At 43.8% G+C, this 19,919-nt stretch overlaps 1 protein-coding gene across 1 annotated transcript in view; it reads right to left on the bottom strand.

Moving 5' to 3' along the window:
- Positions 1-8,989: 8,989 nt before the first annotated feature.
- Positions 8,990-19,919, bottom strand: part of BNIP3 (BCL2 interacting protein 3) — a 52,316-nt gene continuing 41,386 nt past the window's right edge. The window contains exon 6 of the mRNA XM_033940801.1: positions 8,990-19,018. Coding sequence (XP_033796692.1) covers positions 18,973-19,018 — 46 coding nt within the window. The 3' untranslated portion in view covers positions 8,990-18,972. The remainder of the gene's footprint in view (positions 19,019-19,919) is intronic.

Below are 19,919 nucleotides of genomic sequence, written 5' to 3'. Positions count from 1 at the left end.
TGGTGGGCCCTCGGGGGAGCGGGGGGTTCTGGGGGTCCTTATGGGGTTCTTCCTGCTGGTGCTGTGCAGTTGTCTGGTCCTTGTTTGGATTTTTCTTCACAGGTCTTCACTGGTTCTTCGGTGGGACGAGAGGCGGTGGCCACCTTTTCCCAAGAGCAAGTGCAGAGTTCCGGTGGAGTTCGGACGGCGGAGCCCGGGCAGAGTGGACTTGGTCGTGTGGTTGCTGCGGATGGCGCTGCTGGGGGAGGAATCTCGGCGATGTCCGGACAGCGGGGTCCACACATGGTAGCTGCTGCGGATGGCGCTGCTGGAGAGTCGAGCGGACCAGTCATCGCTGGAGAAGCACAGGACATGGGTAACATGGCCTTAGAGGCTGCTGAGTGTGGGGAACGGGGTAGGGGGAAGGGGAAGAGTAAGCGCAAACGCAAGCGAAGGGCTAGGGCTTCCTCCTCTTCTTCGTCGTCTTCTTTAACTCCACTTCTTCTTCGTCCTCCTCACGATCTCGGTCGAGGGCGTTGGGTGAGCAGGCGGGGCTGGAGAGTCAGGATAGGGGTGCTCCGGCGTTGGTGGCGCTCACCGAGCTTTGGGAGAAGGTACCTAGAGGGTTGCGTCGGAAAATTAAAAAGCGGGCGTGCATCGATGTTTTTCGGCTCTTAGAGGGCAGGACACATAGGAGGAAAAAGAAGGGTAAGAAGGAAGAGGGCAAGGTTAAATCAGGTCAGGTCTCCCGTAATATGGTCAACTGGACGCGGGCGTTTCATCGGCTAGCTAGCGTATGGGGCCAGGCTCGTCCTCAGGATTATGGCCTGCTCTTGGTGTACATGGATTCTGTGCTCGACGCTTATCAGCGCTTCGGTGGTTGGGCCTGGCTCAACTATGACGAGGCTTTTCGTGATAAGATGGAAGAAAACAGGCACATGTCTTGGAGTACCCAAGATATCAATTTGTGGGTAACGCATATGGCTAGACTTGGGGGCGCTGCGGTGGGCGTTGCGGCACGATCGATGCAACAGGGATCGATGGGTGTGAATCGTTCCTTTCGAGCAGGCGCGGGACAATCGGGTCAGGGTTCTGGGGGAGGGAATGACCTCTGCTGGAAATTCAACAAAGCAACGTGCCCATTTACGGATTGTAGATTCCGGCATGCCTGTTCGCTGTGAGGGCAGGGTCACTCAGCGCTTAAATGCCCCAAAAAAGGAGTGGCCTTGCCCTCAGGGCCAGCAAAATGAGGTGGGTTCCTCTGCGGTGCCCACCCCGATTAAGGTGGGGGCCCTCCGGCCGTGGTTGAGCTGTTATAGTGATCGGAGGGCAGCAGTACTGTTGGAGAAGGGTTTTGATGAGGGTTTTGTTATACCGTACGAGAAACCGGTGGCTCAGGTGCGGGTTCCCAATGCATCCTCAGTAAATAGCCTACGGGAGGTGGTTCGGTCGAAATTGCAGGAGGAAATCAGGCTTGGGCGCATTGCGGGGCCTTTTCGGGAGCAGCCTTTCTTGGTTATGATGGTCTCCCCATTGGCTATTATTCCCAAGAAAGACCCTGGTAAGTTCCGTTTGATTCACAATCTGTCCCGGCCTTTGGGCCGCTCTGTCAACGAGGGCATCCCTCGCGACCTGTGTACGGTTCGCTATTCGTCTTTTGATTGTGCGCGGTGTCTTGTTGGGCAGGCTGGATGTGGTGCTCTCCTGGCAAAGGAGGACATTGAGTCTGCCTTCCGGCTTTTGCCTGTCCATCCCTCCTCTTATCCGCTGCTGGGTTTTCGATTCGAGGGTGAGTTTTTTTACGATCGTTGTTTACCGATGGGCTGCTCCATTTCGTGCGCTTACTTCGAGATGTTTAGTACGTTCTTGCACTGGGTTACGGTCCGCGTAGCGCGGGCGGATTTGGTTGTGCACTATCTGGACGACTTTCTCTTTGTTGGAGCGGCGGGGTCTGCGGTATGTTCCCGCTTGAAAGCATCATTTGAACACATGGCTGCTGCATTCGGTATTCCTTTGGCAGCGGATAAATCGGAGGGTCCAACTACGGTGCTTACTTTTCTGGGTATAGAGATTGATACCGTAGCAATGGTTACCAGGTTGCCACTGGACAAGGTAAAACTCCTGTTGTCGCAGATTTCTCGGATGGTAGAGTCCCGCAAGGCTACCCTCAGAGACGTTCAATCGCTGCTGGGGTCTCTTAACTTCACGTGTCGGGTATTGCCTATGGGGCGGGCTTTTGCTCGACGACTGGCTGCTGCCACCTCAGGTGTGCGTGATCGTCGCCACTTCGTGCGTATATCTGCTGGTATTCGGGCGGATCTCAGGATGTGGGTCGTGTTCCTTACGCGGTTTAATGGCACGCTTCCGATTCAACAGCCCGAGATGTCTAACCTGGATTTGGAACTCTACTCTGATGCGGCCGGTGGCCTCGGTTTCGGCCTTTACTGCCAGGGGGACTGGTGTGCTGTGCCGTGGCCTGTAGCCTGGCAGCGGAGTGGTGTTACGCGTAATGGAGCTTTTCCCGCTACTGGTTGCCTGCGAACTTTGGCCTGCTCGGCTGTGTAATAAGCGCGTAATATTTTGGTGCGATAATATGGGGGTTGTGGAGGTCGTCAATCGGCATGCTGCGAAATGTTTGCAGGTTAATCAGTTGATGCGTGAGATCGTTCTGCGTTGTTTGCGGCTCAATTTGTACATTAGGGCTAGGCATGTGCCAGGGAGTCGCAACTGTATTGCTGATGCTCTTTCTCGCTTTAACTTTTCGCAGTTTCGTCGGCTGGCTCCAGACGCGCAGCTCCGTGGGTTGCAGATGCCGGATCATTTATGGAGTCTGGTCGGGAAGGGCTCTGGGACTTGCTGAGACAGTCAGTGGCTCCTGCCACCTGGACTTGCTACAATGCGGGATTCCGTCGATTGTTCGCCTTCCTGTCTTCCCGGGGTTGGTCCCCGGGACCAGTATCTGAGACCCTGCTGGCGGAATTTGTGCTGGATTTGCATCGTGGGGGTTTGTCGCGGGGAGTTCTGGCTGGCCACTTAGCTGGTTTTACATTCTTCTCCAGGGCCTTGGGGTAGCGTTGCCCGTCCTCGGGTTTCCTAGTGCGTAGACTTCTGACGGCTATGGCTAGGATTGCGCCGCAGCAACCCGATGCACGACGGCCAATTTCTCATGACTTGTTGATGAGGTTGATCGTGGAGTTGCCAGCGGTGGCTCGGTCCCGATACGAGGTGCTGCTGTTCACTGCTGCTTTTTCGCTAGCTTTTTTCGGAGCCTTCCGCGTCGGGGAGCTATTAGTGCATCCTGTTGATTCGGTGGGTGCACGTGGCCTTTTATTGTGGAATGTACAGTGCGGTGACAGTACCGTTAGTTTATATCTTGCCAGATCCAAGACGGACCAGCTGGGCAGGGGCCGTATGGTGGTTTTGCATAAGATAGTGGGTGTTACTTGCCCGGTTACGGCTCTGTGTGCCTATATGGCGGTTCATCCTCCTTTGGGGTTGGCCTTGTTGTTGCATGAAGACGGCGGGCCCCTTACTCGTTATCAGTTTCTAGCTGTGCTGCGTCTAGTTTTGCGCCGATGTGGTGAGGATCCGGCGCGCTTTGGTACTCATTCATTTCGGATTGGGGCTGCCACTTGCGCCTTTCTGGCTGGGGTGCCAGGTGAAGTGATTCAACGGTTGGGGCGTTGGTCCTCAGACTGTTACAGGAGTTACATTCGGCCTCACGGGGTGGCACGAGGTTTAGAACGGGGAGGGACCTAGGTTGGGCTGCTCAGTTAATGTTTCCACTGATGGGTACCTTGGTCTCGGGGGAGTGGGTGGCTATAATTGGTTGGTGCATGCTCAGGTCTGGCACTTTACTAACCAGGGTTTTGTGTTTTGATTTAGGGCTGGATTTGATTGTTGGGTTTGCCTTGCAGATGCGGTGCGGTGACAGCGTACGGTGTGGATTGTCGGGCACTCCTTCGTCCACTGGGCGGGAGAGCGTGCCGCGATCCGGCCTGGGGGTCAGCACCTGGGTCTGCAGCCCTTGGGTATTCGCGTGTCCTGGTGGGGTCAGCGGGGCATGCGGTGGCATCAGCTGTTACCGTTGCTGGCTGACTTCCGTCGTCGCCCTCGTCGTCCGGATATCCTGCTGCTGCATTTGGGTGGTAACAACGTGGATTCCCAGATGGGGAAGCACCTGATTGACACTATACTGGATGATCTTAGGATGGTATTGGAATGGTTCCCTGGCACGACGCTGCTGTGGTCGGACATTATTCCTCGACCACGACGGCTGGAGTCCCGGAGATGGACCAGGGGTTTGTGCAAGGTTAACCGTCAGGTAGGGCGCTGGGTGGAGTCTAGGGGGGGTGCAACTACGACACGACTGGGTGGATGTGTCCTGTTTAGGTTTGTTTGCGAGGGATCGGGTACATTTGTCGGACGTAGGCTGGGATTTGCTGTTGGATGATTTCTCGTCGGGTTGTGAGCATTGGGCGCTATCTTAGTCGCAGCTCTGTTCATTGGGGGGGGGGGGGCCTGTAAGGGTTACAGGCCCTATGGCGGTATCTCGAGCTACTGGCTGGGCTCATCAGGGGATGAGCGGTGGGCCGGCTGGGAGCCGTGCCTGGTGGGTCAGGTGACCCGGGTTAGTGGGGCATGTGGGGGACATGCCACCCCCCAGATTCTTGCTTCATGGCGGGGTCGGGGGCTTAACTTGTTTTTACAGTAGCTCTAAATAATTTGTGTTATAATGTTTATACTGTTTATACATTGTTATGTTATTTAACAACCTGTTATGACCAATAAACAGGGCTACGGCTATTTTTCACCATAATTAGTGTTGAGTTTTTTGTGGGATAATGTAGGGGAGGGGTAAGGGTTTGAAATATATATAGGTAGCGGGCCTATCCAGATTCCGCTGTTATAGGCAGCCCGAGAGCTCGTCTCGACAGGCGTACCTAACGCGGAGCTGGTAGGCCCGCATGGTAGCCCGTCGGAGACGCGGGGCCGTTGGGGGGGAACAGGAGGCAGGAGATTGGTCGGCAGGTCTTCCCGCCGCCGGGAAGACCTGCCATTGGTTAGTCGTGGCCGCGGAGAGCGTCGGGAGGGGGGAGGGTTTATAAGTGGGCCTCGGAGGACTAAGGGCGTTTCTGGTCCTCCGAGGCGGCTTTCCCACCCGCCCACCCTTTGGCTTCTGGGTAGAGAGGGGTGAGTTGGGATATTTGGGCGGTATCTCGAGCTACTGGCTGGGATCATCAGGGGATGAGCGGTGGGCCGGCTGGGAGCCGTGCCTGGTGGGTCAGGTGACCCGGGTTAGTGGTGCATGTGGGGGACATGCCACCCCCCAGATTTTTGCTTCATGGCGGGGTCGGGGGCATAACTTGTTTTTACAGTAGCTCGAAATAATTTGTGTTATAATGTTTATACTGTTTATACATTGTTATGTTAACAACCTGTTATGACCAATAAACAGGGCTGCGGCTATTTTTCACCATAATTAGTGTTGAGTTTTTTGTGGGATAATGTAGGGGAGGGGTAAGGGTTTGAAATATATATAGGTAGCGGGCCTATCCAGATTCTGCTGTTATACAGTTTCCAAGTCCTAACTATTAGCAGAGACATTAATTTTGGAACACAGCTCAATGGACAGAAAAAGGTTAAATGCTTTCCAAGACTCTCAGCTAGCAGGAACACAAGCTGGTCTGCAGGGTAAAATTTAACCTGTCAATATTCAGCTGGCAGCAGTCAATATTTTTTTTTAAATGCTGACCACTGCAGACAGAATTAGGGTCCAATATTCAATGATGGGTTGATTCAGAGCACTATTATTTAATATCAACTTGTTTCTCTAGGCCTACTTACATAAGAATAGCCATACTGGGTCAGACTGATGGTCCATATAGCCCAGCATCCTGTTTCCAGCAGTGGCCAATCCAGGTCACAAGTACCTGGCGGAATCCCCAAAAGTAGCAAGTGTAGGGGCTTTCCCCCTGCCTATCTTACTAGCAGATTATTCAAGAAACTTGGGCAAACCTTTCTTTAAACCCAGGTACACTACCTGCTGTTACCACATCCTCCAGCAATGAGTTCCAGAAGTTAATGTTGAGCAAAAAAATATTTTATTTTATTTCAAAAGTGGTACCTTTTAGCTTCATTAAAAGTGTTACCTTTTAGCTTCATGAAGTGTCTGTATTTTATTAGTTGTACACTGAAGCAATGTTCTAAGTAACCACCAGATGGAGCAACAATATATATATAAAAAAAAATTTACAGTAATCCCTCTCAAAATACTCCCTCGTTTCCAACACACTTATCCTCTCATTTTTGCCACTTTCTGAAGCAGTTCTGGAAGTCCTCTTTTGTGAGGGTCTTTAGTTGCACTGTCGCTTTGGGGAAGACCCAGAAGACAGACGGTGCCAAATCCAGTGAATAACGTGGATAAGTATATGGTACAACTCATTAAGTCCCTCTTTTATCAAGCTGTGGTATCGAGTGCCGTGCAACAAATACACCAAAACCCATTCAACCCTTATGTGCTTTGATGCATTTACCGTGTCAGCCCACACTATTTGGCTTGAAAAGCCTTATAAGTGCAGATAAATGTTTAGGTAATTTAACAGTTGTGAATAAAATTGTGACATCCTTCTTTTGTTCTGGTTTGTAAAATAAATGCAGGCCAGCTGGTCTTAGGCAGGGGTGAGAGGTGCGGCTGCACAGGACCCTGCAACCCAGCATGTCATCTTCTTCTCTCCACCCCACCCTCACTTTCTAAAAGGTATTTTGCTGTGCAGGGGATCGACAGCAGCAGCAACTCTTTTTTGCTTCCCAGTGCCATTCCTCTGCAGCTCCCAGTCCAAGATTTTTATAGTTGAGTTTCACCTAGAGATAGCACTAGTTGCAATGCCTAAAATGATTGATACTATTTAGTGTGCTGGAGAATATGATGAGATCTACCAGGCTGTTAATCTGCAGATTCAAAGGTGTTGCCCTCTGGTAGTTAAGAGAATTTCACTACTTCTGTGATGAACATGACTGTCAAACAGGGCCTGATTTATGAAGGACAGTGACTGTAACAGTTTATGTCCTGCTTTTTCTAATAGCCATTCTATATCAAGTAAACAGTTCCAGAAATTAATTTCTTCATATCCCTTGAAAAGAGGAGACAGAGGGGACATGATCGAAACATTCAAAATACTGAAGGGAATAGAGTTAGCAGATAAAGACAGATTGTTCACTCTCTCCAAGGTAGGGAGAATGAGAGGGCACTCTCTAAAGTTGAAGGGGATAGATTCCATACAAACGTAAGGAAGTTCTTCTTCACTCAGAGAGTGGTAGAAAACTGGAATGCTCCTCCAGAGTCTGTAATAGGGGAAAACACCCTCCAGGGATTCAAGACAAAGTTGGACAAGTTCCTGCTAAACTGGAACGTACATAGGTGAGGCTGGAGTCATTTAGAGCACTGGTCTTTGACCTGGGGGCCACCACATGAGCGGACTGCTGGGCACGATGGACCACTGATCTGACCCAGCAGCAGCAATTCTTATGTTCAAGTCCTCAACCAAGATAGGAGAAGACGTGAGAATCTCACTATTCCTTTCTTTTTTTTTTTTTACAGAATATAAAGTCCTGACACTAATGCCTAGTCATGCAGTCAAGTCTACGCCATGTACTTTTTGTCTAATAAAAGCATTCTTTTTTGATTTTGCTAAAATTTTTAACCAGAGATGAGATAAATCATGATTCTTCATATATTTAAAAATTTAGGAATTTTCATACAATCAATTCCCATTGCAACATAATGAAGTGGTTTAAAATAACAATTTGCTTGAATGTTATTTCCACAGTTTCAGATACAATGTACAGTACAACAAGGTATCACTCTTCTCAGTCCTGCATTTTGAACACGCAATGCAACTTCAGATCTTGTTGCTGATATTTCAAAATGATTGGGCGTGCCAAACACAATACAAATTACCCTTTTTAGGATACAACTAGCTGATGCCCCGGCGTTGCACGGGTATTTAATTATAGCAATAACACTGTAAATGGATTCAAATAAAGATACTTTATAGTGGTGAATGAAATTATTTTTTTACAGCTTTATAAAAAGTACAATATTCAAATTATAATGTGAAATATTTGACAAAATGAATACAATACAACTAACACAAAACTTAATTATAAACAACATTTTTAGTTTCACCTCCAGGAGCAAGAACATATAAATTCTTGGGTGAAGAGATCCCCAGAACATATCACCCCAGGTAGTGAGGGATCTGCATACAAAGTTTCGTTCAAATCGGTAAAGCCGTTTTAGATTTACTGTGAGAATGGCAGCTATTTACATTTTTTCCATTGACATGAATGGGTGAAATCTGATTTTCTGTTTGTAGCTCCGCCCACGTGTGCAGGTGGGCCGCGAGACCCCCAGAACATATCACCCCAGGTAGTGAGGGATCTGCATACCAAGTTTCCTTCAAATCGGTCAAGCCGTTTTTGAATTACTGTGAGAATGGCAGCTTTTTACATTTTTTCCATTGACATGAATGGGTGAAATCTGATTTTGTTTGTAGCTCTGCCCACGTGTGCAGGTGGGCCGCGAGACCCCCAGAACATATCATCCCAGGTAGTGAGGGATCTGCATACCAAGTTTCGTTCAAATCGGTCAAGCCGTTTTTTAATTACTGTGAGAATGGCAGCTTTTTACATTTTTTCCATTGACATGAATGGGTGAAATCTGATTTTGTTTGTAGCTCTGCCCACGTGTGCAGGTGGGCCGTGAGACCCCCAGAACATATCATCCCAGGTAATGAGGGATCTGCATACCAAGTTTTGTTCAAATCGGTCAAGCCGTTTTTGCGTGATCGCGGCACATACACACATACACACACACATACATACCTCCGATTTTATATATATAGATGAAGGAGCTTGCTTAATACCACAGAGCTGCCTCCTATAATTGCAGGTTATTGGTTTTGCAACGGTGCATGACAACCCTCACTTTATTTAATAGCTGGGAAGAGTCAAGCCAAACTAAAATTTATTTCAAAACACTTGGTACAGCCACTAATCAAACTATCTGCAAAAAAACAATTTAGATTGCATATCAAAGGAGCAACAACATAAAACAATTTTGAAATGATAATCATATCACAAAATCACACATAATAAAATTAAATACATAAGGTGACTGCAGAAACATTTACAGAAGCTAATACTTTAGGAAACTGCTACAATATAATATTGCTTTGTTTCATAGACACACATTGTCACTGGCTTTTACATAGCCACAGTAGAAGTTTCTACCGCAGGACGACAACTTAAGCGCTCTGATGCTCATAGAATTCCTATGAGTGTTGGAGCATTAACCTCTACCACAGCTTTGCAAAACGGGGCCTTAGGGAATAACTCTATAACAGGTACTGGTTATGGTACCTGTTTTAAGCCTATTCTATAAACTAAATAGGCATCTACATTTCTTTTCAGAATACTAGCACAAGAGGCAGAGAATGCACATACTCGTATATACAGGTAAGATCACTTACGCCAGCCTTATAGCTGGTATAAATGTCTGCACCTAGATGTTTGCATGAACATGCTTTAAATATAGTAGTCAATAATTCATGTGGGTATATGTGCACTTTACCCACACTCTGCCCATGCACATGCTCACTGGCATGTTTAATTCTGCTAGCTGCTATTCTATAAAGTCATTTATGGGTGCAAGAACCCACTTACATGCGTAAATGATTAGACTATCACCATTTTAAATTTCTTTGCCACCTACAACTAGAATTACTCCCTTAATACTCATTCCATTTGTTGAATTACTTAGACAAACTATAGGCTTTGCCATCAGGGCTGGCCCAATCACTAGGTAGACAAAGTATTCACCTAGAATGGCACAGTTTGGGGGTAGCAGTCAAAAAACTACAAGACTCATTATTGCCGGGGCAGGTCTTTGAGCATCCACACATGCTCAAGGCCTGATGGGTCCTGCCCCCTTCAAACTTCCTGTTTTGGAGGGTGTGGGACCTAGCAACCCAAGAGCACGTACAGATGCGTAAGGCCCTGGGCCAAGAGCAGTGAGTCTAGAAGGGTTAGGGCAATGAGGCTAATGAACAGTTGGGGTGGGGGCTGGAAATAGAAGTACTGAGCACTTCAGGGGAAGGAGAGAGAAGTGCTGGACACCTTGGGGCAGAGGATAGAGAGAACGAGAAATAATTCTAGAAACCTTTGGGAAATGATGAGGTAGAGAAGGGAAGGGGGGATGTTGAATAGGGCAGTGAAGGGCCTTGAGCAATTTCTTGGTTAGGGGGGAGGGGGGCATTGCTGAGGGCTTGCTTAGGGTGTCATATCTAGGGCTGGCCCTACTTGAATCATTATTATTCCAGTTAAACAACATTGCTTTTCAAAAGATATAGTGAGAAACTTTTAGTACCAGATCATACTTTCCTTTACTTAGGATCTCTTTTACGAAGTTGCGTTAGGCTTTTTTTAATTGCCGGCCAGGGCAGTTTTAGCTCTGACGCTCATAGGAATTCAATGAGCATTGGAGCCAATGCCACCGCAGTCGGCGATAAAAAAGACCAATGCGGTTTCATAAAAGGGGGTGTTATTGAAGTACTCTAAAGCATTTCCTAAATATCTTGTTCCCCGTCTCTAAGCAAGAAAAATAAAAGGACAAACTGAAATACATTAAAAAAAAAAAGTTCTATAATAACTATTTATAAAGTTTTCTAGTCTGCTTTGCTAGCAATCAAGGTGGGCACCAAAAGTGGTCTACAAATAAAAATTACTTTTTAATCAGAAGGATATTTACAAGGCCTGTGATTTTTAATTTGTTTTCATACATATTATGGGCATTGCAGGAATAGTGAATCAAGATTTTTTTTTTTTTTTTGCTTTGAAAAGCAAGTTCTGCACCATTTAGTGAATATTATATTATCAAAGTACTCGATGAGCCCTAATCACATCCAAAAAAACACCCCCTTAAGATTTAGATGCACTGCATACATACAGAATAGAAAACCATCTAAAAGTTTTCTGAAAATGGCAATTTGGACATTTTAGCAAACAAAAAATATCCAAATGCCGCCTTAAACTAGTTTTCAGATATTTTTCTCTTTTGAAAATGAGTGCCAAATTGTTTTATGTGGACTTTAAGATAAAAAGCAGCAGAAAGGCTCACTTTTTTGTTTGAAGCAGAAAAAATAGTTTTTGGCAGACTTTTATAGGCTTATAGCTTCTGGACTGAGGAAAGTTTTATCAGTTCAAAATTGAACTAGCCAGGGAGAGTCCAAAACCCACAAAGAGTTCAAAGAAACAGAAGAATAAATGGATTTTTAGTGGGTCCTAGAATTATAAGGTCATCACAAAACATCTTCACATTGGCAATATGCAGATGATAACTCGCAATTGGAAAAATTTTGATCACCTCAATTTTCCTTTTTGGAGGGTCAATTTATGCTCCAGTTATAGATATGAGAAAATGAATGCTGATATGTTGGGCATAGAAATATATTTAAACTGGTTTGAGGCCCGTTGACATCTTTTATTATCTCATTATAGTTGTTTCTATGTCTTAACTTTTTGTTTATTTCCTCCAGGGAAGGGGGAGAGGGGGGATTATTTCTATCTATTCTAGTTCTACACCTTTGAATATATACATCCAGGGTGGGTGGGATTGCATTATTATTTTGCATAAGGGAAGGTTATTGAATGAATATATGTATTTCTGCTGTTATTGATTAGTCAATGGGTGGGTGGATGGGTTAAAATGATTGCTCAGATATGTCTGTAAGATGAATGTGCTTTTAATGTTTTATTATATGTTTACATACTTGTTTATTGCACTGTCAATATTTGGAAAACCAATAAAGTTTTTAAAAATAAAAATAAAAAAGACATACCCACAAAGGTCCTGGAGATAGACAAATGGAGGAGCCCCACCGTGACAGTGAACCCAGACACAATAAATTAAGTTCCCATGTTAGCAGCAGAGTTTCTCTTCTGGGAGATTTGATCATTAGAGGAACATACCTTTGATGACAAGCCTGCTAGAATCCCCTGCTAGCTTGGATATACAGTGCATTGTTTGAATTGTTGGCAAAAGGGGGAATTAGTTATACAGGGTAAAGGTGAGGACATGTGATCTTCTCTTAGGTTTCTACAGCTGTCGTCATAATGGCTGAAACCTCGGTTCTACCTACCCAGACGTGGCAAGACTCGGACAACTGCAACAATAAAGGGGACAAATGATGTTGCACCAAAATTTCTAATGCACTGTTGAAAAACAGGTAACAAGAGGTTTTTGATACACTGGATGGACTTATATTTGGAATGATACTAGGATCCTATCTAAAAAGTTCAAATCATACACTAAAAAGCAAGATGAGGCAAGTAACATATGGAAGCTCAATAATTCAGGTCATCACCCACAACAAGTATTTCTGTTCTGTGTTCACAGCTGAAGCGCCGGGAGCGGGACCACAGAAGAAAAACACAAAAAGGGATGGAGGTGTGGTAGACCTTGATCGATTTGCAGAGGATTGTGTATGTGAGGCGTTGGCTAAACTAAAGGTAGGCAAAGCGATGGGGCTGGATAGTGTACATCCAAGGGTACTGAAGGAACTTAGGAAAGTTCTGGCGGCTCTGCTGGCTGACCTTTCCAATACTTCTCTAGAATCAGGAGTGGAATAGGAAGACTAGAGAAGGGCGGATGTGGTCCTCTCCACAAAAGTGGATGGAAGAAGTAGGAAACTATAGGCTGGTAAGTCTGACTTATCTGGTAAGTAAATTAAATTAAACGCTTTTGAAACAGAGAATGGTAATGTTTCTGGAACCCAGTAGATTATCCGAGATAACATGGATTCACTAGAGACAGGTTTTGTCAGACAAATCTGATCAATTTCTTCGACTGGATGATCAGAGAATTGGATAGAGGAAGTGTGCTAGATGTGATGTATTTTGATTTTAGCAAAGCCTTTGACAGTGTTTCACACAGGCAGCTAATAAATAAACTGAGTGTGCTCGGGATGGGCCCCAAAGTGATGGTCTGGGTCAGGAAATGGTTCAGTGGAAGGTGACAAGAGTATAGTGGGCAATGGAGATCTTTCTGAGGAAAAGGATGTTATCAGTGGTGTGCCTCAAGGTTTGGTTCTTGGGCCTGTTCTTTTTAACATTTTTGTAAGCAATATTGCTGAATGGTTGTCAGGTAAGATTTACCTCTTTGCAGATGACACCAAAATATACAATAGAGGATACCTCTGGTCATGTGAATAACATGAGGAAGGACCTAGAATGGTCTGAAATTTAGCAACTAAGATTTAATGCTAAGAAATGGAAGGTCATGCATTTGGGCTGCAAAAACTCAAGGGAATGTTACAGTTTAGGGGGGTGAAGAACTTTTTAGATTTTTGATCTTTTGTGCATGAAAGAGGAACAGAACTTGGGTGTGATAGTATGTGATGATCTTAAGGTGGCCAAACAGGTTGAAAAGGTGATGGAAAAATCTAGGCTGCATGGCAGGTAGGATAAAGGAGGTATTGCTACCTCTGTATAAGACTCTGGTGAGACCTCATTTAGAATATTGTGTAAAATTCTGGAGATCACACCTTCAAAAGGATATAAACAGGATGGAGTCAGTCTACTAACATGGTCAGTTGCCTTTATCATAAGGCATATGGGGACAGACTTAAAGATCTCAATACATATACTCTGGAGGAAAGGCAGAAGAGGGGAGATATGATAGAGATGTTTATATACCTATGTGGCATAAATGTACATGATGCGAGTCTCTCATTAGAAAGGAAGCTCTGGAATGAGAGGGCATAGGGTGCAATCTAAGAAAATACTGTTTTACAGAAAGGATGGTAGAAGTGTAGAATCCTGGTAGAGATGGAGTAGACAAAGACTGTGTCTAAATTCAAGACAGGTACATGGGACCTCTTAGGAAGAGGAAGAGATTGTGAATGGGCAGACTGGACAGGCCATTTGGACTTTATCTGCCATCATGTTTCTATGTAAACATGTGCATCTCAGAAAACTACCTGGAAGAGGCCTGGAAGATAAAGATGCTTCATGTCTATGTAGAAGGTACTCCCTATTAATATTCAGCCTCTGCTGGCATGGCATAATGAGTGGCTTTAGTGATTTCACAGCCCCTGTATGCAAGTGTGTATTTAGAGAACAGTATATACAGGAAGAGAAAGGATTGATAATGTAATGTCAGCATTAAAAAAAACAAAATCTCTAGCGTGGAAAGACTTGTATTTTTTTCCTCTTTTCTGCCAGATTTCTAAGAGAGGTTTGGTTTCAAATAGAATGAGTGCTTGGATGCTGAAGGGACTGGGTCTCAAATACCAAAGAAATCTCTGGATAAGGAAAAAGAGGCATCAGTGTGGCTATCAATGGAAGACTGTTAGACATAATCTTACCTAGCTACAATATTTTCAGGAGAGTCAGAGCAGGTGGAAAATAAGGAGTAGTGGAAACACTGGTGGCTTGTGAAAAGAAGAGGTGCTGGTAGTCACTTCCTTTTGCACTGGCATGATGCACTGATGGACGTTTTAGGTGCTGGTTTGATTTTTTTAATCTGCTGGATGCAGAGTGCATCATCCCATCTACAGAATCAATTAAAAGTAGTGAGATGCCGGAGTCTCTTCAAGGGGATATCCTTAGGCACAAGGCAACAAGAACACACTCATAAAGAAAGGTAATACTAGACCTGGAGAAAATGTTTTTAATTTCCCGATAAGTGGTTTGGGCTCTAGTGATCATCAGACGATATGGTTTTTAATACATGAGCCAAAGATCAGAACAAAGAGCACAAGGATGAATATCTGATAAACTAAAGAATCATGCAACATAATATGAACATCAAAGGCACAAGTCAGAGAAAAGAACAGCCAATGAGATGAGATTTTTTTTTCCAGATATGACCGTGAAAGGACAGGCTTAGACAAAATTGGAAGACTCCGAGGATAAAAGACGACAAGAACAAAAGCAGAAACGTTAAATACATTAATGCACTGTTTGTGGGAAAAGGGATTGAGTCTGGTCTGCCTATTGGTTGGTAGGGGGTAGGTATAGTAGTGAGCTAAATTGGTGGGCGAGTTAAGATTGAATGCAAAAAAAAAGCGTGACTAGCATTTCCAATTCAGTGCAAAAAAAAAATCAAGTTCATGCATTCAGGAGTGTAAAATTTCAATGATAAGGGCTCTGAATTTATCATGACTGATGATCTTGGAAAAAAAAAATCAGTTATAGGGTGATCATGAGGAATGCTAGACTGTACAGAGCGAGGCATGATCAGTAGAACAAAAGGAAATAATAATACCTCTGTACAAGATGTTTGAGATCTCACTTAAAATATTACGTTCAATTCTGGAACCATTATCTGCAAAAGATATGGACCAGAGATGGGCTACCAAAATGGTGTGGGATGTACTTTGAAGTGATACAGATGAGACTGAAGAACCCTAAATATGTATATCCTTGAGCAGGGGTAGGGAACTCCGGTCCTCGAGAGCCGTATTCCAGTCAGGTTTTCAGGATTTCCCCAATGAATATGCATGCACTGCTTTCAATGCATATTCATTGGGGAAATCCTGAACACCCGACTGGAATACGGCTCTCGAGGACCGGAGTTCCCTACCCCTGTCCTAGAGAATGGGAGAACAGAGGGGATATGATAGACATTAAAATACCTCAGAGATATAAATAAGGCAAAAACCTTTTCAGAAGAATAATGCTTTAGGACAAGAGATCACAGCATTTCTTCATGGAAAGGAAAGAGGAGTAGATAGATAAGTATAGAAAATTTCTATATGCAAAATAAACCTGAAAAGAAACCCCGAGATCAATTAGAGTTTGCAATTCGGCAGGAAACAAAATATATTCAGGAATCTCTATGGATAGAAATTCCATGGACGACAGTGAGAAATATAGAAGTGAAAGATGGTGAAACAAACTGTGAAATGCAAATAGCAATTAGACAAGTTACTACAGAAACATTAAGACAGATCTAATACATTACAATGCATAGCACAAAAGACAGCCCAAAATATGCGCAGAAATATGTGTAGGCTAAAAGCTCACTTTATTAAGGCTGCTTTTAACTACTGACTCTGGTTCCGATGCTCTAAAATCATCGTTAGAATCAGATGGGTCGCTGTGGGGCAGATAAATTGCCTGATTTTAAAATGGTGATTGATGTTCAAACAACTTGGCATGCAAATGAGAATCGTGGAGGTTTGACGTAATCTTATCCGATTGGTTGTTTGGAAAGCAACTTCGACACATGCACAGAATAATATACTTGATACAGGCACAAATGTACACATGTGCCAAGGAAAGTTACAAAGGCACAAAGAAATCATGGGCATGCCTTATTGTAGGAAGGGGCGGAGAAGTAGCAGCAGCCCATGCAAATGTGAATACTACTGCTTCTGCAGGACATAAATGAGGGCGTGCTGTAAAGCTAATGGCCCACGGCTCGTTCATCTCTCTTCATGATTGAACTGACGAAAATTCTTTGGTTGGGGCACATTTTTTCAGCACCCCCTCGTATGCTTCCCTTTTTAACAAGAGTGCATAAGATGCATCTTCAACACAATTGCTTAAAAAGGTGCCTATAACACATATGGCCTTCCCCATGTATGATGATAAATTTTATATTTTGATTTCATGGTAGACTCTCGGTAACACACATGCTACTGGTTTAGACCTGTGGGTTATTTCAGGTCATTAGAAGTCTGGCCTACATTTTGTGCCTCGTGAAGCGATGTTAGGGCATCTATCAGTTTTTTGGTTTTAAAATTAATGACCTCATTTTAACACTAGTGAGGTTGTTTGCATCGCAGTCAGAGGCTGCAATGAATGCACAGAAAAACATAAGGCGAGACATCGGTTGGTAAATTACGTTGATGCTAATCCGGTTCAACTGGTTTAGCGACGATCGTTAGATGCAGAGTGAGTTTAGTGCGTCCAAAACTCTTACCAATGTCTTTTTTATCATCCCCTCTGTGAGAGATTCCTTAACCACTATTTGTCCCATTTGTCAAATTGTAAGCTCTGTCGAGCAGGGTTGGTCTCTTACATGTTTAATGTACAGTACTGCATATCTCTGGCAGTGCTATAGAAATAAGTATCAGCAATAGCAGAATGGAAATAACTCAAAACATCCCATTTTGCAAAAATGTGGAGAAAAAAGGCCTCAGTGAAATATGCTTACAACTATCTGTTAGAGCTTACTATCAATCACTGGTCAGAAAAAAAAACTTTCAAATCACTAGTTATGAAAAAATTCAAACACAATCCCAAATATCAAAAACCTTTGCAGTGCAGTTGGGGAAGCATCAAGGTCTCCTCCACTCATGGAAAGAATCTAGCAAGCAGCACCTAGCTTCTGAACTATACAATTCAATTTTTAACCGGTGGAACCTTCAGTAGTCACAGCAGAGGCCTCTGTTTCACAATAGCTGCTCCTGGTTGTGAGCACGTTTCACTGAGGTCCTTTATCTCCATTTTGTTTTTGGAATTTAGATTTATTACGTGGTATATTTACATTATATTTCTGCACATTTTTGGGCTATAGTTTGTGCTTTGCTTAGATTTGAGTTATCCCAATATCATTTGGGTGAATGTCTGATCAGCGCATGTCAAGGACATTTTAGATAGATAGGAGATATGTTACTGCAGTGGTTTTATATCTCTATATAACTTTAAAAACAGAGACTATCTGCCTCTTTTACAAAGCCGCGCAAGTGGCTGCCGTGCGGCAACAGCCCCAAAGCCCTTTAAATCTCTATGGGCTACGGAGCCACTAGCACAGCTTTGTAAAAGAGGCCCTATGATAAAATGAGGAAATCTGTTACAAGGAATTTAAAAAGAGTAGTTACAATGATTAGAAAGCTATACAAGGCATGAAAATTTAAAAACACCATCTTGAATGCCCAGGTAAAATGTTAAAATTGCAAAATTTGAACAGAAAAAGCATTTGCCAGTAAGGATAAACAATATTTTGAAAGATACTAATAAAGCCAAAAAAGGGTTCCTTTAGAAAATGGTAAGCAGGATCAAATGAAGAAAACTGGTGGACACACAAACACTGACAAATAAAGATGACCAAGAAAGAACCTTTCCAGTGTGTAAAACATATTCTATATGCGGAAAATGCTTTAGAAAATGCCCCTCCCCCGTCCCAGAATAAGTATATTAGGACATTTCTGCCTGCCTATAGACATGGCTTTCCTCAACCTATTTCTTTTCTATTTTTTCCATACTACATACAAATAGAAATAAGGTGCTTTAAATGAGTAAAAATTATTGGATTGTGTTCAAAATCCACTGAAGAACATAGGTTGTTTTTGGGTTGTTGTTTTTTTTTTGGGGGGGGGGGTGGGATTTGAAGCTGAATTTCCATTTATTTATTTAATTATTATTGGGATTTATTAATCACCTTTTCATGAAGAGATTCACCCCAAAGCGGGTGAATCTAATAGTAATCAGGTACTCTTAAGTATTTTCCCTGTCTGAGTACTGATCATTTTTTTCTTCATTTATTTTTATTCAGAACCAAATCAGCAAAAGACAAACCCCCATTTTATCAAGCTGCACTACTGAGCAGTGCGAGTTAAATGCTGAGCCTCCCGTTCTAATCTTATGGGTGGCTTGGCATTTAGCTCGCGCTGCTTAGCAGTGCAATTTGATATAAGAGGGGAAGAGTATAATATATAGCCAGTATTAATTATATCGGTCAAGTTGTATCGCTGGCCTCTGGCCAGAAAAGTAGCTTTATAACCACCAGATTTTACAGTTAAGTATAAGCTCTGAAATACACCCAAAAGTTTTCCCACATTAGCAATGAATGAATTACAGGACATTTATAGAGCAAGGAAGAAGAGGCTTCAAATCTCTCATAGCATCAGAAGTTCCTTGGGTTTTTTTATATGCCCAGATTTAAACTCATGCAGCCTTTGAAAGAAGGGTTTCCATTTCATCTCAAATATTGTCTCTAGAGGTTGTCAGACGTCTCCCAATATAAATTCTAAAAGAGAAAAAGATTGGTAGAAAGAGGATTAATCATAATGTCCATATAATAATAATAGAATACACTATGGGAGTAAATATTTCAAATCTGCGATAAATATCTCAAGCCACCAAAAAAATCAGAGCCCAAATAATGATATTAAATTATATGTAGTGCTCAGACCCACAACCTATTAGTGTTTAAAGTGAAGTGAACAAAGGATAGGCTGTCCAATCGGACCATCACTGCATACACTTGTCCTACTGCCACTAAAATTCACTCTTAGATGGAAAACACACTAAAAAGGGACTTATCTGTATATGCATGGCAGAGTCAGTGTTGGTCCCAACAGCTTGACAAACCAGATGCATACAAAGGGCATTAAAACTCCCGAAGCTGTGAAACATAAGTCATCCCCCCAACTCGAGTTTCACAGTATCTAGCTTCCTCAGGAGAGGAAACTTATTACAGCTTCTACGCACTGGTGAATGTACAAGTCAAACATAGAAACATAGAAGAGGATGGCAGATAAGGGCCATAGCCCATCAGGTATGCACACTCTACTGACCCACCCCCAAGTCTACTATCCTAGGGATCCCAGTCCTGGTGACAGGTTCCCTTGGCTTAACCTTCTAAGGGATCCCACATGGGTATCCCATTTGCTCTTAAATTCTTGCACGGTGTTTGCCTCGATCACTTGTACCGAGAGCTGGTTCCAAGGATCAACCACTCCTGGTGTCGCCATGAAATTTCCCGCCCCTGAGTTTGAGCGGATGCCCTCTTGTGGCTGAGGGTCCTTTGAGAAAGAGAATCTCTTCTTCCATCTCGATACGGCGGTAATATACTTAAACGTCTCGATCATGTCTCCTCTCTCCCATGGCCCAAATGTCTGCGGCAGGAGGAGTGCCCAATTCCTCCT

The sequence above is a fragment of the Geotrypetes seraphini genome, chromosome 4 (genome assembly GCF_902459505.1).
Source record: "Geotrypetes seraphini chromosome 4, aGeoSer1.1, whole genome shotgun sequence".
Classification (NCBI taxonomy): domain Eukaryota; kingdom Metazoa; phylum Chordata; class Amphibia; order Gymnophiona; family Dermophiidae; genus Geotrypetes; species Geotrypetes seraphini.
The sequence above is the reverse complement of the archived record's forward strand: the minus strand, read 5'-3'. Positions and strand labels throughout refer to the sequence as shown.